The sequence below is a fragment of the Sminthopsis crassicaudata genome, chromosome 4 (assembly GCF_048593235.1).
Source record: "Sminthopsis crassicaudata isolate SCR6 chromosome 4, ASM4859323v1, whole genome shotgun sequence".
Taxonomy (NCBI): Eukaryota; Metazoa; Chordata; class Mammalia; order Dasyuromorphia; family Dasyuridae; genus Sminthopsis; species Sminthopsis crassicaudata.
In genome coordinates, this window is record NC_133620.1 from 100,195,405 (window position 1) to 100,218,834 (window position 23,430).

The window sequence follows — 23,430 nt, forward strand, 5'->3', positions numbered from 1 at the left end:
AATGCACTGTTGGTCCAGCCGTAGAAAGCACGTTCTGGAAAGCAAATTAGAATTATGCAAAGAAAGTGACTAAAATGTTCATAGCAGAGATTCCAATGCTAGTTATATATTCAGGGAAGTCAATGGCAAAAAGGCTCCATTAAACCAAAACATTCATTGTTGGTTAGTCACGTTGGATCCTTCATGACCTCATTTAAAGTTCTCTTAGCATAGATACTGCGATGATTTGCCATTTTCTTCTCTAGTTCATTTTAAAACAGAGACAAACAGAGATTTAAATGACTTGCTCAGGATCACACTGCTAGTAATTGTCACTTGAAGTCAGGTCTTCTGGACTCAAGGCCCATACTCTATCCACTGCACCACCACCACCCACAGCAAAGTCCAGAAAAACAAACACAAAATGATACGGAGTATAATATCCAAAATATTTCAAAATAACAAAAAATTAGAAACAAAGTAGATTGAAACAGTTGGGAAATGGCTAAACAAATTGTGGTATGTGAATGTAAAGGAATGTTATGTACTGTAAGAAAATAACAAACGTGATAAATACAGAGAAGCATGAAAAGAATTATGTGAAACAATATAAAGTGAAGTAAATAAAGGCAGAAATACAATATATACAATGATTACAATGATATAAATGGGAAGAATAACAAACAATTGAAACTGAAATGCTGCAAAATTATATTGACCAAACTTGACCTCAAAGAAGATTTATAAAAAGGCACCTCCCTTTAACCCCACAGGCCTCCCCATGCTCTTATTTGCAGAGGGAACAGAATATGGATATGGAATATCATATATTTATGTCAGATTTTTTATGTGCTAGTTTTGCTGAAAATTTTTATTTTAAAAAACAAGAGCTCCACAAAGTTTTATTAAAAAAAAAATTCTTAGGACACATCAGTCCAGACAGAAGAAGGGGCACCAAAAAAATGAGGAAGAGAAAGATCAAAACTTCAGATGTTTGACATCCAATTTGGATTGTTTTAAGAAGTACTATTCAATATGACATGGCAGAAAGGAGTTAACAACACAAAAATCAAATCTGAAGACATGGGATTAGTCTTCTGCAGAGTGAAATCAGAAGTGTTCCCAACTATCATTAATAAATGGACAAAGGATAAAATCACTGAAATGGCAGAGGGACTCCATCAGTAATCATACACAAATAATTGAAGCTGGAAAGGACCTTGAAGGTTATTTAATTGCATTTATTCCTTTTAAAAGATGATGAAATTGAGGCTCAGGGCAGCTTGACCATTTATGTAACCAGCCTCCAATACAGGTTATTTTGGCTTATCCACTTTTTTTTCTTTAAGATAATGCTACTAAGGTATCTCCTACTTTGATCCCCTTACTGTTAGTGCTATTTCCCCCCTCAAATAGTCTTGTATTTCATAGATTCCTTAAATGCAGTGAGGTCTTCTACACTAATTCCTTATTTTACAGAGACTCACAGAAACTAATTAGCTAGCCTGAGGTCACACAAGTAATAAGCAGCAGAACAGAGATGTGATCCTAGGTCCTCTGGCTCCAAATCTAATATCTCAACATTTATTAAGTGCCAGTACATGCTAGGCACTGTGCTAGACACTGGGGACACAAAAAGAAGCAAAAGATACTCTGTCTTCTAGGTGCTTATATTCTAATGCGGGAGATAACATTCCAACAAGTATATTAAAAGCAAGCTGTATACAGGATACATAAGAAATCATTAAAAGAGAGAAGGCGCTTAGAATTAAGAGGAGTTAAGGAAGGCTTCCCCGCAGGTGGGATTTTTGGTAGGGTTTAAGCCAGGGAATTTAGTAGTCAGAGCAGAGGAGAGAAAGTGTTTCAGGCAAGGGGAACAGCCTGAGAAAATACCCTGAAGATGGAGTGTCTTATTCATGGAACAGCCAAGCAGCCAGTATCACTGGAATCATCTTTCTACATGTTCTATGTTCCAAAAGACGGTAAGCTTAGGAAAGGATTTGTCTTTGAATTCCTATCACCGAGCATAATGACCTCTATATAGTTGGTACTTCACAAATGCTTTTTAAAAATTGAATCCTGTGTCTTCCACCTCAAATCTTTCTACGGTAATCTGAATTTCTGTGACTTTTAATATGTGCTGCTTTGTTAATCTTTCATGTATATTAGTATTTTTTACCTAGCTTAATTGAAAGCTCACTAAGGCAGAAACTATAGTTAACACTTTTTTGTAGACTCAATACCAATGTTGGCCATGGAGTACATGCTTTGGTTACCAATTTGGGCAGAGAGGAAGGGTTCTCTCTGTGTCCAGCTGAAACCAATTCAACAACTCAAAATATATATATATTTTATTCTGAATTTCATACGTATGAAAAAGAGAGAGAAGAAAAAGAACATTTCCATAAACAAATATAAAAAGAGAATTACCTATGAAAATCTCTATTATATACAGCTTGTTTTTAAATATAAATATATATATATATATATATATATAATTCAACATACTTTCAGAGCTGTCCTTCTTCTCTATGTCTCCTGAACTTCCTTTTGTGCATTTTTAAAAAGCGCTGATGACATTTTTTTCTTTATTTCCATCTTTTTTCTGTTATCACTATCTTTATCTCCTCTCTACATTCCAATACACAGCAAAAAGTCTAGTGAAACAAACCCCCACATCATATCCAAAAATGGTCATCTCATTCTGCTCCATCTGTCAGGAGGTATGTAATATTCTGCATCAGTGATCCTCAGGAATCTTCAGCTCATTGCATGAATGGAAATTCTTAAACAAAACTGTTTTACTGTACACTGCTGTTGTTATTGTAAAAATTGTTCTCTTAATCCTGCTTACTTCACTCTGCGTCAGGTCATAAAAGTTTTCCCAAGTTTCTCTGTTACTGGGCTCTTAGTCATTTCTTATAGGCCAATATTATTTATTACTTTTATGTGCCATCATTTATTCACTCATTCCCTAATTCATGAGTTTCCAATTGTTTCCAATTCTTTGCTATAACAAAAATTGCTGCTGTGGATATTTATGGATGCATGGGTCCTTATCCACTTTCTTTGATCTTTTTGGAGTATGGATCTAATAAGGATCTAAATAGGATGTAGATAATATAGTAATATTTGGGACATAATTACACACTGCTTTCCAAAATGGTCAATTCTCAATTCCATCAACAATGCATCTACTTTCCTAAAGCCTCTCCAAAATTTGTCTTTTTTTGTGAGGTGTCATCTTTGTCAATCTAATGGTTGTATGTTAAATATTCAGAGTTGCTTTAATTTGCATTTCTTACATAATAAATAGCATTTTTTCACATAGCTATTGATAACTTAGATATCTTCCTTTGAAAAATTCGTCTCCTTTTGCCATTTATCAGTTTTTGGATATCACATATTTGAATCAATTCCTTGAATATCTTAGCTAGGAGATCTTTATCAAAGAAATGTATTTGGAAGATTCTGTCCCAGCTAATTTCTTCCCTCTTAACTACATATATTTTATTTGGGAAAATATAATTTTTACATAAACAAAACCACCCATTTTCTTTCTTGTGATCCTCACTATCCTTTGTCTGGTCATAAACTTAGCTATAGTACCAAAAAAGCATTTTCTTTCTTGTTCCTCTAATTTGTTTATGATATATCTAAGTTATATATCCATTTGGAGCTTATTTTGGAAAGTCTTCACCTATATCTAGTTTTACCAGACTGCTTTCAGTTTTTCTGGAAGTTTTTATCAATTAAGTATCTTCACCATTGAGACAGATAGTAGCTCAATAGATAACAATCTGGGCTTGGAATCAGGAATTCTTGAGTTCAAATCTGGCCTGAGACACTCACTAACTGCACGATCCTAAACAAGTTAATTAACCCTTGTCTACCTGCATATCCTCAAACTGTAAAATTGAAATAATAATCACACCTCCCTCCTAGGACTGTTGTGATAATCAAATGAAAATAATATCATAAAAAAGTACTTACACATAGTAGGTGCTATTAAAAAAAATTGTTCCTTTCTCCCTAAACTGGGTATTGAAGAAAGGCTTTCTCAAAGAAGAGGATCTGTGGTACCCATCCTAGTACACACCTTACAAGTATTAATGCTAGGGGTCAAGGGGAAGTTAATGAGATGAGAAACACTAAGGGAAGGAATTCAAGAGAAGCAAAGAAAAGATACGCAAATAAGAAGAGAATGAGTGACTTATAAATGTTCTTAAAAGAGAGAGAAAGAACACTGAACTAGTTATTTTTTCTGCTTGGAAAGCAAGACAGGATCTGGAAGTTGGGTGAGACTTGCTGAGGCTAGAGAAGGTACCCAGGGACAAGTTGACATGATGGACATGTGGTACCTGGCAAAAGCCTCTCTCTCCAGCTATGGGGAAGGGCAGCAATGGTCCCAAATTTGGACCTCTTGTGTTCAGGGATGTGGACTGATGGGGAGGAGGTTCTGCTACCCACCTCCTCTATCTCTGTTTAATGTAAGGAACTAGGGGAGGGCAGGGCAATCCCTGATCATAGAATGGTCCAGCTCCCCAAGAACAGACCTTGCCTGGGTAAAAGCAGAAGGATGCAGGTTAGATCAAAGAAAGAATTTTGTGCCTCTTAGGAATGATAGATCAGGTGAGGAAACCGGCAAATGGAATCCCCTTTCCCTGGAGATCTTTATTCACAAGAGAGAAAGACGTCATGTGTGGGTCATGTGAAGAATAGCCCACCTAGGCTTAGAGAGATCATCCAAGAGCAAGGGCATCTCAAGGTTCATCATGTGCACTCTTAGTGCCCTCTTGTGGCACAGATTTGTAAATGTCGTGTTGGGATGCAACTAAGATGCTAGGATTTAAAGCCAGGAGGGAAAATGCAAATGAAGAAATCAGAGCCCAAGATGCTGAGTGGACCAAGGTTATCTGGTAACAAATAGTAAGGCTGAGATCCCAACCCAAGCCCTTGGTCTTTCTGCTTCTCACCAGATAGTCGTGGGATGTTCGGTCTCAAAAGGAGCTTAAGTCCCATCTAGATGCATTCCTACATTTTACAGATGGTAAAGCTGAGGAGACGGGAAAAATTACTTGCCCACAATCACACAAGCAGTGAATGGCAGAACTAAAATCAGGTCTTCAGTATTCTAGAAAAATTGCATGCAAGGAATGAAGACAGCCTGTGGAAAGGCAGAAAGGCGGGAATGCTAAGTTCAGGTAGAATGGGCTGGAGCCAACTCAAAACAGCTCTGAAGGCCATTATTAAATTTTCATCATGAGCAATTACACCTTGGAAATGGGCAAACCTGCAAATCAGGGCTTGATTGTTTTGTTTATTGTCTAGACTCTAAAAAATAATGGAGAAAAATTTAATATGCAGATTAAACTTAAAAATTGTCCTGTGTACTTTTTTTTTTTTTTTTTTTTTTTGAGAGCCAATTGTTAAACATTTGTCAGAGCATGCTTTAGTAGAGGAATAAGGTTGGTTTGATTGGAACTTCAAATGCATAGAAAGTAGTATGTGAAAATTCTGCAAAAGTGAACTAGAGTTAAGATTGTGAAATGCCAGGCTGAGTTTATATCCTAGAGGCAGAAGGGAGTCACTGTAACTTCTTGAGCAGGGGAGTAACAGTGTGTCCTGTATTTTTGGAATATCAATGTGCTAGTTGTGTAGAGGAGGGGAAAAGAGTAGAGGCAAGGGTTTTCTACTGGGCTTAAATCCCAAAGATATCATAAAGGAGGGAGAGGGACTGACATGTATAAAAATGTTTGTGGCAGCCCTCTTTGCAGTGGCAAGAAACTGGAAACTGAGTGTATGCCCATCAACTGGAGAATGGCTGAATAAATTATGGTATATGAATGTTATGGAATATTATTGTTCTGTAAAAAATGACCAGCAGGATTATTTCAGAGAGGCCTGGAGAGACTGACATGAAATGAGCAGAACCAGGAGATCCTTATACACGGCAATAGCAAGATTATATGATGATCAATTCTGAGAGATGTGGCTCTTTTCAGCAAAGAGATGATTCAGGCCAGTTGTGATGAAGAGATCCATCTGTACCCAGAAGGAGGAATGTGGGAACCGAATGTGGTTCACAACATAGCATTCTCACTCTGATGTTGCTCACTTGCATTTTGTTTTCTCTCATTCTTTTGCTTTTTGATCTGATGTTTCTTGTGCAGCATGATCTTTGTGGAAATATGTATAAAGGAATTGCACATGTTTAACATATATTGGATTACTTGCCATGTAGAGGAGGGAGTGGAGGGAAGGAAGGACTCAAGTTCAAATGTGACCTCAGACACTTAAGAAAGAAAAATTATCCATGTATATATTTTGAAAATAAAAAATTTTAATTAAAAAAAAAAAAAGAATAGAGGCAGGAAGACCAAGATTAGCCCAGTGTCTGGCACATGGTAGATACTTTGCAAATGTTAATTGATTGTAGGCTATGCAATATTCCAAGCAAAAAGTGGTGACATTCCATTAGATTTCATCATTTTTGTTTCACCATCAAAACTATCACAGGTTCCTCATTGCCCACAGAGTAAAACTCAAATGCCTCAGACTAACAGTCAAGGTCTGCCATTATTTGGCCCTAACCTTTCTTTTCTTCTCTCTCACTGCTGCCCCTCTATGCACCTATTATATCACCTAAGCTACACTACTGTTTCCCAAGTGTGCCACAGAACTGCCCAACTCCCCATCTTGGTTCACACTCCTCCTATTTACTGCATTGCTCTTCCCCTTTTAAATTCAATACAACAAACATTGTTATTAAGCATCTACTGTGTGCCAGGCACTGTGGGAGATACTGGGGAGAAATAGAACCAGAATAACCCTACTCGTAAGGAGCTCAGATTCCACTGAGGAAATACAGTACCTACACCTATCCATCAAGTTAACACTTGGACAAAATAAGACAAATTATCTTCCAGATAGAGAAGAGCACCAGTGACTATGACGCTCTGGAATGAGATTGTACCTTCCTTGTTCTGCCCTCTCCCACGTCCACATATTTTTTCCCTTGCCTTCCCCTCTCCAGTGACCACATAATAATACTTTGAACTTCAGAATGTGAGAAGCTCTGTAGTTCCCATTAGCATCAGTAGCATTATCTACCAGTGCTGCTAATAATGTTTTGGAACAATAGTAATGGGCAGTAGCATTAAAGTACCAGGAGCTAAGAGATAAACCTGGGACAAAGTAGATGCCGCGAAGAAAGTCAACTTCAGGACTTGGCCCTAACTTTCAGAGTTGAGCAAAGCAACATCTAAGGTGAACTTCTTAAGGATTTTATGAAGCAAGAGCTTTGAGTTCACCCTTTTGTCATATTGAGCCCACCCTTCCCCCATCCCAGACACTATGTATGGAAGGGGAGAATGAACCCCCAGTTTGGGGGATGTCTCCAGAATAGCTGACTTTGCTACACTGATCCTGGGCCATTGCCAGTCATTTTGACCTTTGTTTTGTCACTGGACTTCCAATGACGCTGCCTCATTCTTATCTAATTCAAGAATAAGTCAAGAAAGAAAAAATAAAATAAAGAAGGATGAATGTGTAACCCCAATTGTCTCAGCCAAAAAAAAAAAAAAAAAAAAAAAAAAAGGATGAACAATAGGAAAACAAACGTGTATTTTGTGTTTATATGTATTCACGCGTGTACATGTTTCTGTATACACACATATGTATGTCCACAGGCACATATTTTCCTTTCCACCATTCCAATATCCCTGGATTGGTCACCAACACTTTGGAAGCCTGGTTGTGGGCATCCTATTCCCCAGCACCTTTGTACTTGGGAGATCTTGTCCCCTCTATCATTTTTGCACTTCAGGAAACATTAGAGGCGTGGAACAATAAAGCAAGGAAGTAAAACCACTTTACTTACTTGATGAAGTACACAGCTCCTTCTGGGGTGAATCCCATCTCCCAGCCCTTGGGCAAATCTGAAAAGATATGGTCACACAGTTAGAATCCTATAACATCATTACCATTGACCTAACACTTAAAGGTTTACAAACCACCTGGTGGCAAAGCACTTTATAAATATTATCTCATCTGATCCTCTAGGAGATAGGGACTATTATTATCTCAATTTTATAGTTGAAGAAACTAAGTCAGATGTTAATAATCATAGCTAACATTTGTTTAGAGTTTACTAGGTGCCAGGAACTATGTGCAGTACTTTATAATTATTATCTCATGTGATCCTCACAGTAACCCTGGGAATTAAGTACTGCTACTATCTCTATTTTACAGATGAGGAACCTGAGACGTATCTGAAGGCAGATTTGAACTCTTGCTGATTCCAGACCCAGTACTCTAACCATTGAGCAGCCTTGCTACCTCCAATGCAAATTAAGTCCCATGAAGGCAAGAACTGCATTTTTTTTTTGCTTGTTTTGTATCCCCACCCCCTAGCATACCCCTTGTCACATAATAAACAACTGATCCTTCCCTGTTCTTCAAAGGCACATAGACTCATGGGACTAGAGACCTGAGACCTCAGAGGCCATCTAACCCAATTTCCTCCATTTACAGATGATGAAACCAAGCTGATAGCTTTCACCAAAATTGGTTTGCTGAAAGTAACACAAGTAGTGAGTGGTAGGGATAGCTTTGAATGCAGGTCCTCATGCTTCTAAATCACGGCCCTTTACTTGTTGTGGCTAAAAAAAAAAAAATCCATCACATGATGGAGAGCCCCCTGCTCTTGGGCCTCCCTAAGCTTAGCTAGGCTAAGTTCCCCAACAAAAGACATCATGGTAGACCTATGCTCAAAGCCTTTACAATTCAGTACGAGTTGCCAGAGCTTATGCTTTGCTAGCCTTTGAAAACCCAGAATCACCTCGATGCTAGAAAGAAGTAACAGAGCCTAAGAAGTCTCGGAGGCTTTGCCTATAGTAGGTGCTTAATCAATGTTTGGTGAATTGATTTACGCACTGACACATCCTCCCAGCTGGGCATGTCGTTTCCCTGTACTCCAAGGAACATTTATTCCAGAGGGCTTGGGCTGGCATCCTGCCCGCATTAGAGAGAATCCTATGAGTCAGAAACACAGTTCTCTGTCCTTGGGACCTGCCAAAGTGATTCCCTTCTTCTTCTACTCCTAGGGCAGCCCTCTTCAGAGCCTTCTCTGCCTCAGCATCACCAACCAGCCAACAGCAGGCGTTCAACACAGGTTTCCTTTTGTTCTTCTATGTCCTGAGATATTATTGAGACAGCTCCTCTCCCACTCCCTGAAACCTAGTGAAGGAATCTCCCTTCTAACCTTGGGGAAGTAGAAGTAATTCACCTAGTAGCTCCCTAGAGCACAGAATAGATTGAGTTGGTTTTATTAACTCACTAAAATCCAATCTAAGATGAAAAAATGACCCTTAAGGAGCCAAACCAATGCTTTTATACCCAGGACACAAAGAAATCAAGCAAATGAGACTCTAGATATAAATAGGTTGGTCAGGCAGACAGACAGCAGGCATTAAGTGACTATGTGCCAGATACTGTATTAAGCAACAAGGATACAAAGAAAGGTAAAAGTCCCTGCCCTCAAGGAGCCCATAGTCTGAGGGGTGAGACAATTCCATGTAAAAATGGAAGACAATTTGAGAGGAGAAACACTGGCAGCTGGGGCACCTAAAAGATCTTCCTGCAGAAGGTAGGATTATACTGAGTCTTGAAAGAAGTGAGGGCAACTAAGAGGTAAAGGTACAAGCAGGGAGCCCAGTCAATACAAGGAGAAGAGATGAGAAATGGAGCCAGTAGACCCATGCAATGAGATCATGGAATCTGTGGACAGGAGTAAAGTGTAATAAGACCAGAAATGTAGGAAGAGAGTGGGCTATGATGAGCTTTATATATCAAAGAAATGACTTTAATTTGATCCTAGAGATAATAGGGAATTAGAAATCATTAAGTAGTGGGAATGTTGTTCCTGTGGTCATGTTTGACACCTATGGTCTAAATAAAAAGTACTAATTTGAATTAAAGTTGTGGTTGTATGAATGGAGAAAGGAGAATATATATACCAGATGTCAATGACAAGGTTTGACAATGGATTTGGATATGAGGGATGAATAAAAGTGAGCCGTAAGGGATGACACTGATTTTACCAGCTTGGGTAATGGAGGATGGTGGTACCCAGGACAGTAATAGGAAGAGAAAAGGGATTCAGGAAAAAAAAAAATCTCTATTTTGGAAATGCCTCAATGATTGCTTCCCAATAAATTTTTCAATTCCTATGGGTCTCTAATATCTAGTTTTATCCAGAGTAGCCAAGGTTCGTAGCATCAAACACTTAGATTCTAATCAGAAAAAAAAGGAAACTGGAAGGAATTAGACAATCTTAATCTATCAGTAAAATGTCTTATCTTCAGAAAGATATAACTAAAATGTCAGAAACCTTTTCTAATTTCACTTGCTTTCCTTGTTATCCCAAAGAAAGAGCTCTTAGAAGGGATCATTTCTTCACTTCATACCTCTTAAACTTTCTCTAATAGGTTTGTACATGTTTAATTTGCATTTGTTTGTGTATTTATCTCATTTTTTTTATCTTTATGCAAGGAGGTGAAACGCTTATCAAATATGTTGATTATGTAAAGCCAAATGGGGAGGGACTGCTAACCATATCTGATGAAATAATAAAGATCCAAAATGATCTTAACCGACTAGAGTAATAGGGCAAACCTAATAAAATGAAATTTAGTTGGAATAAATATAAAGTCCTACCCTAAGATTTAAAAAGTCAACTTCAAGAATACAAGCTAGAGTGATAGAGCTAGATATCAATTTTTCAAATTGCTCTCTATCTAGGGATTTCCGCAGAATACCTGTTCAATAAAGAGTAAATAGGGAAGCAATGGCAGTGAAAAAAGCTAATGCAATAATAAACTATACTGAGAGGCATAGTGTCTGGTCCTAGTATATTTTGTATTATATTCAGTCCTAGGAATTACAAGGAAGCATATTGACAGCTAGAAAACATTCAGAAGAGGATATCTAGGATGAGGAAAGGACTGAAGAAAAATTAATCCATCAATTATTAAATACCATTATACTGCAGGTATTATATGATCATATGAGAGAAATGGGATTATTTAGCTTGGAAAAGAGATTTTTGTTGGTCAGTCATATCCAACACTTCATTCATGACCCCATTGGGGATTTTCTCAGCCAAGATATTAGAGTGATTTACCATTTCTTTCCCCAGTTCATTTTACAGATGAGGAAACTGAGACATACAAGGTTAAGTGACTTGCCCAGGATCACACAGCTAGTATCTGAGGCTGCATTTGAATTTAGGAAGATGAAGTATTACTGGTTCCAAGCAGAGTGCTCTATGGCACTACCTAGCTGCCCCTGCCCCCTACAAATGGGAAGGGATGGCAAAGAGGTTGATTTAGGTTGGATATAAAGTGAAACTTCCTAGTGAATAGAGCTGTCCAAAATTAGATTGAACAGGAATAAATTCACAGGCTCATAAATGAGACTTTAAAGACTGTATGGTCCAACTCCAAGCTGAGGCTCCAGAGAGTTTATATAGCTTCTCCAAGATCATATAGGCAGTAAGAAAACACATAGAATCTGAATCCAAATACTCTAAATCAAATCCAGCAATCCAGCATTCTTCCTCTCTTTCTCTCTAACTTTCTCCTTCCCTATTCCTCCTCTCTCTCTCTCTCCACACCTCTCTCTCCCTTTCTTTCTCCATCCTTCTCCCCATCTCTGTCTTTTTTTCTTCCCTCTTTATCTGTCTCTCCTTATCCTTCTGCCTCTTCCTCTCTCTCTTTTCTTTTTTCCCTTTCTTCTTTTCAAATAACTAATCATATCCTTACCTGAGAGCACTGGGTCCAAAGGAAAGTAAATTTCTAGCACTGAAACTTCCTGACTCTCACTTATTTGTCAACAATATGTCCCAGGCCAAGTCTCAGTTGGTCATGGTTTGGGCTCTGATTGGCTAAGAAGAATGAATGTAAATTATAATTATTTTTTTTTGGCCAGAAACCCTGAGGGTCTTCCCTAACCAGATTAGATTTTTTTTTTTTTTTAAGCAGGTAAGAGGCCTTTTTTTTTTTTTTTTTTAACCTCAATTCTTACCAAGTCTTAATCACTGAATGGGTATTGCTTCAATCAAACAGAAACCTTGTTAAAAACCTTAGCTTAAAAAAGCCAAAGTCTTCCACTGTATCCAGGGCCATCTCCATATGTCCTGATCTATAAACTGACCGCTAGATCCAGATGACTCTGGAGGAGAATACAGGTGACCTTGTACAACCTCCCTCACTTAAATCCAATTTACTTGCCAATCATGGCATCACTTCCCTGATGACATGGTCCTCTGAGGAAGGAAAGACAAATAGCTGGAAACATTTCAGATTGGGTTCTTTCTGTTTTGGATCCATTTCAGCAGTTCTCTAAATGTAATCCTGGGACCCCAGAGGGGTCCTTTCAGAAGGTAACTGAGATAAAAATTATTTTCATCATAATACTAAAGTTGTTTTAAATTTCTAATATAGTAAAATTTCAATAGATAGAATCCACAAAAACAAAAGCTCCTGGTGGATAAAGAGTGGAGGTAAGAATGGGGGAGAATTCTCCTTAATAATTTTTAAAAGCATAAAGAGGGACTGAGACCAAATAAATAATGGCTAAGGTCCTCCCAACTCCAAGTTCTGGAATTCTTTGATTCTGTATACTAAAACTATTCCATTCTCTTTTCTGAATGGGACCTGCCTAATGGCAAGGACACAGTATCTCCTTCAGACTGGAAACTATCTGAGGAAGGGCAAGGACTGTGTTTTCTTCATTGTCTGGATTCTTATAATCCCCCATTCAAGTCTGCACAAGTCATCCTCAGCAAAAATAGTATTTATTCATTGGGGAATGACAAAGACTAGTATTTGTATAGGGCAGCTAGGTGGCACAGTGGACAGAGTACTGGGTTTGGAGTCAGGAAAATTCCACTTCTTCAGTTCAAATCCAGCCTCAGACACTTAATAGCTGGGTGAACCTGGGCATGTCACTTAAGCCTGTTGACCTCCGTTTCCTTATCTGTAAAGTGAGCTAGGAAGGAAATAGGCAAATGACTCCAATATTTCTGCCAAGAAAACCCCAATGAGATCACAAAGATTCAGGCAGAGCTGAAAAGACTCAACAACAAAAGGATTTATATAGAACTTATGGTGTTCATTTATCTTCACTATCATATTTGAACCTCATCAAACCCTATAAATTCTACAGGTATAATGCTGTCCATTTTATAGATGATGAAGCTAGGATTCAGAGAGTGATTTGTCTATGGACACACAGCTGACCAGTGTCAGAGACAGGATTTGGGTCTTTCCTGACTCCAAAGCCCACTACTCATTTCACTATAGCCTGCTGAAATCTCTGTGATTGGAGCACATCACTGTGTCCCAGGATGAATGACATGGAAGATCATCTAGGGATAAAAGAAGTCACAGGCAAAGATGGGGTGCTTTTGCAATCTTCTTGTAAGCTATTGTCACAGCTGAAGCAAAGAGACAAATGGTGAAGAGGTAGGGACAGACTCATTTCTTACCTGGACTGGAGACTTGTCCACTCTGGATAGGAGATTTTATAACTGGATGCACCCAGCTAGTTGATTGTTTCTCGTCACTGTAAAGAACCCCAAAAGACACCTCAGAACCAAGAGAACACTGTACACAGCAACAAAACTATGTGATGATTAACTATGATGGTCTTGGCTCTTCTCAACAATGTAGTGATACAAGGCAATCCCAATAGACTTGGGATGGAAAATGCCATACATATCCAGAAAGAGAATGAATGTCGATAAGAGCAAAGTATTTTCACCTTTTTTGTTTGTTTCTTTCTTTCTTTCTTGTGTTTTTTTTCCCCTTTTGGTCTGATTTTTCTTTCACAACATAACAAACATGGAAATATGTTTAAAAGAACTGCACATATTTAACTTATGTTAGATTGTTTGCTGTCTTGGGGGTGGGAGGTAAAAAGAGGGAGAAAATTTTAGAGTACAATGTTTTGCTATAAGTATATTGAAAATTATCTTCATATATATGTATATATATATATATTTGGAAAAATAAAATATTATTTAAAAAACAAAGGCAACTTCAGACTCCAAAAATGACAGTTTTTCCACACAACAATGCTTCCTTGCATGCTGCTCACTTCTGCCCCTAACCCTTAGTTCATATCAACATGGATGTTCAGATCCAAATGCACATGGAAATATAATCTGCTATGTCTGACATTTAAAACTCTTCACAAAAACTGCACATATTTAACATATATTGGGTTACCTGCTATCTAGGGGAGGGATGGAGGGAGCGGAAAGAGAGGGAGAAAAATTTGAAACACAGGGTTTTGATAGAGTGATTGGTTTTTTGTTTGTTTGTTTGTTTTTTGCTGAGGCTGGGGTTAAGTGACTTGGCCAGGGTCACCCAGCCAGGAAGTGTTAAGTGTCTGAGGTCAAATTTGAACTGGGGTCCTCCTGCCTTCAGGGCTGGTTTTCTATCCACTGCGCCACCTAGCTGCCCCTTAAGAATGATTGTTGAAGGCTCTCTGCATGTATTTTGAAAATAAAAAATGGGGCAGCTAGATGGTGCAGTGGATAGTGCACTAGTGGATAGTGACTGAAAACTCAAATGTCACCATTAGGCAATTCCTGATCTCTCCAGATGCTGGTGCTTCCTTTTTCCCCTGAAGTAAACCTGTGTATGTATGTATGTAATATATTATATATTGTTACATATTACATTACTTATAATACATATTATATATATAATACATACATTGTTTATATTATATGTATATTTAGGTGTATAGAGTATCAGCATTGTATCAGTGGAGAGAGATCTAGAATTAGATTCTATATATAATATACAGTATCATAAAATACATATAAGCATGTGTATATGTACATATATGCATCTCACATTTCCTTTGGGATGATTAAATTCTGCTTTGCTCAGAGCATATAACACCTTCTCTGATGAGGGCACGTCATGCTGGGTGGTCCTGTGCCAGTGTCTCCCATGTCATACAATCAATTCTAAAGTTTTTAAGTGCCCTTGCATTGCTTTTTCTGACTACCTTGTGAGCGCTTGCCCTGTATGAGTTCTCCATAAAATAATTTTGTATATATACACTATCTATACACACAGACAGCATATACCTATTTGTATAGATATGTATACTGAGTCAGAAAGATCATGCAGTGGCTAGAGCTCTGGCTATGGATTGTATATATAATACATATAGTGTGTGTGTTAGAGCTCCGGCATGGATATATATATAATACATATAGTATATGTGTATGTGTGTGTATATTATCCTGTTCTTGGATCACTGCCTTGTCACGGTAAAGGAACTTGCATAGTTCAATGAAACTATGAATTACATCATGAAAGGTTACCCAAGACAGACAGGTCATAGTGGAGAGCTCTGACAAAAAGTGACCTATTAGAGAAAGGAATGGCAAAAAACTGCAATGGCTTTACCAAAAAAAAAAAACAAAAACAAAAAAAAAAACCATGGATAGTGGGTCTGGTATGCTATGGTCTATGGGATCACAAAGATTCATATATAACTGAACAACACCTCCAAAAACATACAATATTCTGTGTGTGTATTATACATATACATATATACATATATATATATATATATACATATGTGTGTGTATATAATATATAACATATATGGTGTTTAGTTGTGTTTCATATATTTATATCAAGGCAATTAATAGCTCTGGGCCAGGAGTCAGGAAAACCTGTTTTAAGTCTGACCTCAAAAACTTGCTATGTGTCCTATGTGTGCCCCTAAGCAAATAACTTAAACCTGTCTGCCTCAATTTCCCATCTGTACAAATGGGGATGATAATAATAACATCTAACTCCCAGAGTTGTTGTGCTATTCAAATGGCATACTATTTATAATGCACTTTGAAAACCTAAAGCTGCTATGTAAATGCTAGCTATTACTAGGTTTTTCTTCCCAGATAGAACGTTAGTTATTGGGGGTAAAGAAGCCATTATTTCATTTTTATCCTGTGTATCCTTAACACCTACTATAGAGCCTGACATATGCAGAATGCTTAAAAATTACTAGTTGAATAAATGACCAACAGGATGATTTCAGAGAGGCCTGGAGAGACTTACATGAACTGATGCTGAGTGAAATGAGCAGGACCAAGAGATCATTATACACTTCAACAACAATACTGTATGATGATCAATTCTAATGGACGTGGCCCTCTTCAACAATGAGATGAACCAAATCAGTTCCAATAGAGCAGTAATGAACTGAACCAGCTACACCCAGTGAAAGAACTCTGGGAGATGACTATGAACCACTACATAGAATTCCCAATCCTTCTATTTTTGTCCGCCTGGATTTTTTATTTCCTTCACAGGCTAATTGTACACTATTCAAAATCCAATTCTTTTTGTACAGCAAAACAACTGTCTGGACATGTATACATATATTGTATTTAATTTATACTTTAACATATTTAACATGTATTGGTCAGCCTGCCATCTGGGGGAGGGGGGGAGGGGAAAAATTAGAACAAAAGGTTTGGCAATTGTCAATGTTGTAAAATTACCCATGCATTTATCTGGTAAATAAAAACTATTAAATAAAAAAAAATTACTAGTTGATTAATTGACAAATAAAACCAAACTTCAGTCTTTTGAATAGATTAAGAGGTAGTCATCTTAATGACTTCTCAGAAACTGTAGACATCAATATTGGGAAACAACTCCCTCTAACTTGATAAAGGAACCTCTAACAAAAATCTAGATAAAAAAATCTTACTGGTGAGAATCTAATCCAAGTGAGTGGAAAATACCCAAATCTTTGGGTTTAAGGAAGATCCTTTAAGAGATAATCTGTCGATTTTCCTGCTTCAAAACCAATTTTTACTCCACCCTCCTTCCACAGGAAAATCTTCTGTGTTTAAATACCTTCTACAAAAGGAAATTTTCCTGTAATATTCTTCTCTAAAGTGTAATGTTTTTTGGGAGCAGGTTTCTTGGAGGACTTCTGGAGGCAACCTTAGTTTCAGTTCAGTGTAATCACCCCAAATGCAGCCAGGTATTAAAGTCCAAATCCTTCAATCTTGTCTCCTTCCTTGGGTCTGGTTAGCTTTCTTAGAGGCTTATCTCTCTCCTTGGTTCCTGCAGCTAGTCCTTTGCATCTTCCAGTTTCTGCTTCTAGCTCCCTCCTCATGTCTCCAGCCAGCACAAAGGTAGAAGATGGAATGAATCTGTCTCCTCCTCTGAGAGTGGGCTGGTCCTTTAGTGGGCTTATCCTCTTTGGCCCTGAGAGCTCCTCCTTATATATGCTCTCTTAAAGGTATGAATCTTGTGGAATTATAGTATCTCATCAATTCCACTGAGTACCTTGTTTCAAGTTCTGGCCCATAACATCTCCTTGTAGGATCAGATCAATCATACTCAACCATGCTAAATTAGATAATTATTGGTTCTATCAATTCCACCTTGTAAGAATCCTAACATTTTCCAGCAGATTTGAAATTATTTCTAGAAGACAGCTTAGCCCCTCAGGTTCCTGGGCTTTTGAGAAGCTGGCTGGATCATCTCCCTGTCTCCTTCCTCTTTTCATTGTAATCCATCCTCCACTCACCTGTCAAACCGATTTTGTAAAATCCAGATTTGACCATGTGAAACTATACAAACCCCCCCCATTCAATCAATTCCCATGGCTCCTTTATTACCTCCAGGATCAAATATAGAATCTTTTGTTTTCTTCCTTCCTTCCTTCCTTCCTTCCCTTTCTTTCTTTCTTTTTTTTTTTCTTTCTTTCTCTCTCTCTCTCTCTCTCTCTCTCTCTCTCTCTCTCTCTCTCTCTCTCTCTCTCTTCCCCTTCCTTCCTCTCTTCCTTCCTTCCTTTCTTCCTTCCTTCCTTCCTTCCTTCCTTCCTTCCTTCCTTCCTTCCTTCCTTCCTTCCTTCCTTCCTTCCTTCCTTCCTTCCTTCCTCCTCTTCCTCTTCCTCCTCCTCCTTCTTCTTCTTCTTTTACTTCCTTCTCTGCTTCTTCTCTTTCTTTCTTTCTTCTTCTTTTCCTCCACCTTCTCCTCCTTATTCCCTCCCTTCTTCTTCTGGAGGCAATTGCAGTTAAGTGATTCCCAAGATCACACACCTAGCAAGTGTCTAAAGCTGGATTTGCACTTAGTTCCTCCTGATTCCTGAAGACCCAGTGCTCTGTGTAGTGTATCACCACTGGGTTCATCTTTTAAAGCCATTCACAACCTTTTCAATCTTCTCATTCTCCTTTATACAGTCTTCAATTTCAAGTTTCAAATAAAGTCTCGGCTCCTGAAAGTTTCAAATAAAGTCTCGGCTCCTGAAAGCAGTCTTTCCCAGTCCTCCTTAATCTTAGAGCCTTTCAGCAGTGAACTGGAACAACTATGCCAGTAGCTCCCTAGAGCTGTTTGTTAAATTTTCAGTGTGACTGATTCTAAATGCAAGGCACACTTAAAGCAAGTTTTTCTTTTGGCTTTATTTTCTTTGTATATTACAAACATTTATTTAACTTGATAAAGTTTAAAGTAAAAAAAAAAAATTCCAATGTGTATACTCGACAATAATTGTTAAAATGTTTGCAGCATAAAAAAAAAAAAAAAGCTTCAGTGTGAGCTTTAGCACCCTAGAAATGGGCAAACTCTACAAATCAGGGCTTGATTTATTGTTTTATTGATTGTCTAGACTTAAGAAAGTGATAGAGAAAATGTTAACAAAATTAAAATCTGGTCTTAGACACTTGACATTTACTAGCTATGTGATTCTGGGCAAGTAATTTAACTCCAATGGCCTCACTAAAAACAACAACAATGAAATAATGCAGATTAACTATAAAAGTGTGTTGTGGGTATAGTTTTTTTTCCCCCCAAAGAGCTAATTGTTAAACATTTGTCAACACACCAAAAGCCTCTTCCATTAAAACTACTCCCAATTTATCTTATATATCAGAATTGTCAAACACACTACTGCAACACTCCTGAGTACTTCCAACAAGATTCAAATATAATTGAGAAATATTTAACAAAACAAAGAAAAATACAATGGATATAAGAATGTAATATTTGGTTTTTCAAGTCAATATATGGCCTTCAGGGATATATATCTAAATATACCTGTGTATGAGAGAGAAAAGGTGGGGGGGAGGAGAGGGAGAGGGAGAGAGAGCGTGAGCACATGTATGTCAGTGGATATAGCACTAGATTTGGAGTTCAAATCTGACCTCAGATACTAACAATGTGACCATGGAAAGTCACTTCACCCTATTTGCCTTGATCGGAAAAGGAAATGGCAAACATTCTAATATTTCTGCCAAGAAAAGCCCAAAAAGGATCATGAAGAGTCAGATATAACTGAAACTATTGAACAACAACATATGGTTTACTGACCCTGCTTCGGTTTGAATTTGACACCACTGCTATATAAATCTTATTTGTATATCGTTGTTTGCATGTTCCCTGTAGATTGCGAAATCCTTGAGAGCCGGGGTTGTTTTATATCTTTCTGGGCAGTCCCATTGCCCAGCACAGTATCTGGCATATACTATAGTAGGTGCTTAATATAATGCTTATTGATTGATTAGTTGATCTTTAAAGTCTCTGTGAGTCAGAGGAGAGCAGCCCTTCACACTCCTCTGGAGAGGGAGTGCCAGTGCTGGTACCCAGCCAAACAGTAGCCTCCCAAGGCTCTAGGACTGCCCCATGTCCAGTCAAAGACAGAGCCTGTGAGGAGCCTGAGGAGAAAGAGGGCTGAGCTAGGGGGGATGTCTATTGCCTGAGTCAATGGGAAAACAACCCCAACCTGGAAAGAATCTCCAAAGCTCTAAAACCCTGCTCTTGGCTCCAGATCCAGGAGGAAGAGAGACACAAAAACTGGGCAAGATCTCTGAGCTGGGGTGGTTCAGACAGACACCCATAAGGAGGTGTGGGAGAGAAGGTATGAAGAGGAAAAAATGATTAACTGTAAGTATGTTGGTGTTTTGAGAATAATAACTCATATTTATCAAACATTTTGGGGATTTCTTGCCAAAGAAGCTTTTAGCAAGTGACCTCAGAAGCTAGCCCAAGGCCAAGGACTTCAAAATAGCTCATTTCAAAGATGATATAATAACAGCATTAATAGAGATGAGGGCGATAATAACAGCAACACAAGAGCTAAAGTTCAAGGCTCAGCCCAACAGAACACCGCCCTCACCTTCCTTGCTTTATCTCCTCTCAGTGTTCCAGCCTAACTGGCTACTCCCTGCTCTGAGGACGCCAGGTGATGATTGCCTTCACCTGTTCCTTGCCCAGTCTGTGCCTAAAACGGCCCTCCTGCTTCCTCCACAGGCTGTATTTCTATCCCTCCTCTCAAATGCCAGCTCTTCTACAAAGTCTTCCCAATCCCCCTATCTTTAATTGTCTTTCTCCTTTGAATGTACCCATGAGATTTGGCTTGTTTCTTCCAATTTTGTTGATATACTTTATATATACCAAAGCTTCTTAAGCTGTGGGTTGCAACTCCATATGGGATCACCTAACTGAATGCGGGGATCACAAAAACTTTGCAACAACAAAAGATTTCTGATTAGTTAAAAAGCAAACATGTAATGAATCCAAGGTGTTTATGGCAGCATTTGCCTGGGCTGCATGCCACTGCCACTACAGTCTTGGTTCTAAACACACAGCATGCACACTTTGCACAGCACGTGCACATACCCACCTTGCACCGCACAGGCACGAATGCTCCCAGAAACATCTCGGCTCAGATTCAAGAGGCGGTCACATAAAAATGTCTTGGGGTCGCAAATGGAAAGAGTTTCAGAAGCTCTGATATATATTATAGTTACCTGTGCTTATATCTTAGCCCCTTATGAAACTATGTAATTATAACACTTGGTCTCAAGGAAGAGAAAAAGAGCCGCCCCTTCTTTGTTTCTAGTCTATGTTATGAGAATGCTTGTTTTATTTAAGTTCAGAATAAAATAAATAAAATTTTTTTTAAAAAGGAGTGGGGGGAACAACAGGTGAGGAATATAGAACTCACTACAAACCTGATTGCTGTATTATTTTTGCTAAAATCATTTCTCCCCCTCTCTCTTTCTTTTTTTTACGCTTCTATTCATGAGGTTAGGGACCATGTCTTCTGAACACGGGATTCCCCCAGGACCCAGATCAGTGCTCTGCACTGGGAGCTACTTAATGTTTGCTAACAGAGAATGAATGAAATATGGAAACTGATGATCACAGCCAAATCATTCATTATCATGGTAATTGTGGAGGCCATTCATTACTGGAGAAGGAGTGATAGCCTAGGAGTTAGAAAACTAGGACTCTAGTTCACACTATAAGTAGGGAAGTGATCTCGACTGAGTAATCAAATCCACCCCTCGACCTCTTACTGGCTTTGGGACCCCACACTAGCCAATTAATCTAAGTCTTAGTTTCTTCATCTCTAAAATGGGCATAATAAAGCATTTATCTTTCAGGGATTCTATGAAGCCCAAATGAGATAATTGTGCATATTTATAAATTTATATATTAATATAGTGTATGTTTTTACTTCTTATATATTTCCATGTATATGAATATATGTATATGTAGATATATGTTTATGTGTATATGGAAACAGAAAAAAATTTATATGTGTGTGTATAGAGATATAGAGATATTTATAATATCAGAACAATCTTCCTAAATCATGCTCTCTACTTTCACAATGAAAAAACTGAAGAGGATCCTTAAAATCCCTTCCAGCCCTTTAACATTTTCTGGTTCATACACAATTAATGGATGTTTTACAGAACTAGGTACCTGAGATGTCTCAAGATTCATGTGAGTTAAGAAAATAAAATCATGTGTTGTCAATAATGCTTCACACAAGATAAGGGTTTCTTCTCTTTCTCCCAATTCTACAAGGACAGCAAAGGGAAAAAGGTGTATTGATTAGTCCCATTTTACAGCAATAAAGGAGGATCTTATTCCTAGAAGGTTAAAGTTCTCCTGATAAATTTTCCTTAAATGTATAAAAAAAAAAAAAATCTTAAAAAGCCTAGTAGTTTTGGCTAAATATTCCTGAATGGTATGGAATGATGTAAATTAATAAAAAGCACTGAAACACTTGCAAAAATACTTTATAATTCTACCATTCTTTAAAAAATGGCTTCAAATAAAAACAAAAAACAAAAAAACAAAAAAACCCAGCAGTTAACTCTGTTTCTCCTAGGAGATAGAATTAAGTCATACCTTTCTAAAGACCTATTAGTAGGAGAGTGAATGAGTGAGGCTTTATAGAACTTTGAACTGTTGGAGAAAAGGCGGGAGAGAAATTCAAACAAATATTGTAATAAACTTAGTCACATTTTATCACCACCTTCCCCAGTCTCTGGGTCAAATCCCTATCCCTACCCCCCAACCCAGCCAACTTAAAGATATTTGAGTGGGGGGAGAAGGTGGAGGGATTTTTTTTAAGGAATTTTTAAGAGGGAAAAAAAAATTAAGAAATCAACAAACATACTTGATGAAGAAGATTCTGCCATCACAGTCGACTCCGTAGGTCCAGCAGCCTGGCAGATCCAGCCAATCAATCTCATCAGCCATCTTAGTACTTAAAAATCCTTTCCCACCTCCTCAGGCAATAAGTTCACTTTGGGCTTCTCTCCTGGGATTCTCTCTCTCCAAGAGCCTCCACCTCCTTCCAGGAAGATAAGGTAGTGAAGTCAGGCCAGCCTGGCCATAAGTTCCAGTCCGCCTCCTGGATCCCCAGGGCAGCCAGGTGGGTGCAGGTGAGCTTGCCCTCTCATTCACTGAGAGCAGTCTGGGAGTCCACAGTGGGGAGAGCCCGTCACACAACCCAGACCAGCTCAGCATCCAGGCTGGAAAGTCTCAGAAGCCACGCCAGACACCACCTGCCTTCTCCTGGAGTCTGAGTCCACTGCTTTCCTTCAGACTGCCTCCTTAACTTTAATTACTGACAATTAGTTTGGGGTGAGTAATTATGACGTTTATCTTGCATATACTGTTACCCAGAGCAGATATTCCTGGGCACCGGGGCTCCCTGGCTCTTCGGGTCTTGTTCACGAAGGGCAGAAGTCCTCCAACAATTCCAAACAGAAAGGAACTGTCTGTCATGTATGGGAAATGGGTGTTGCCTTCTAAGCTCAGAGCTACCAGTCAGCCAGCCCTTAAATTTACAGGTGCCTGGGAGAAAGGAAGGAGGAGTCAAGCCAACACCTAAGAGTGATAGTCACAGGCAGACTGAGCACCCCAGAAGCCTGGCCGAGGTCCCATGTTGGGGTGCAGGGGGAACCAGTTTGACTAAAAGAGACTTGAATCACAAGGTAGGAAAAACATGTCCGGTCAGTCAGGGAAGTGGGGAATGTGGTCAAAGCCTGGGTCAGCTTGCTGGGAGGTCAGGTGAAGATCAAAGTTGTACAAG

The 23,430-nt window shown here is 38.5% G+C and overlaps 1 protein-coding gene across 1 annotated transcript in view; it reads right to left on the reverse strand.

The window, feature by feature from the left end:
- Nucleotides 1–23,175, reverse strand: part of PLEKHA6 (pleckstrin homology domain containing A6) — a 202,780-nt gene extending 179,605 nt beyond the window's left edge. The window contains exons 1-3 of the mRNA XM_074308902.1: nt 22,510–23,175; nt 13,532–13,608; nt 7,862–7,919 (exon numbers count right to left, since the gene is read on the reverse strand). Of these exons, the coding sequence (XP_074165003.1) occupies nt 7,862–7,919; nt 13,532–13,608; nt 22,510–22,592 (218 nt within the window). The 5' untranslated portion in view covers nt 22,593–23,175. The remainder of the gene's footprint in view (nt 1–7,861; nt 7,920–13,531; nt 13,609–22,509) is intronic.
- Between the last annotated feature and the right edge of the window lie 255 nt (nt 23,176–23,430).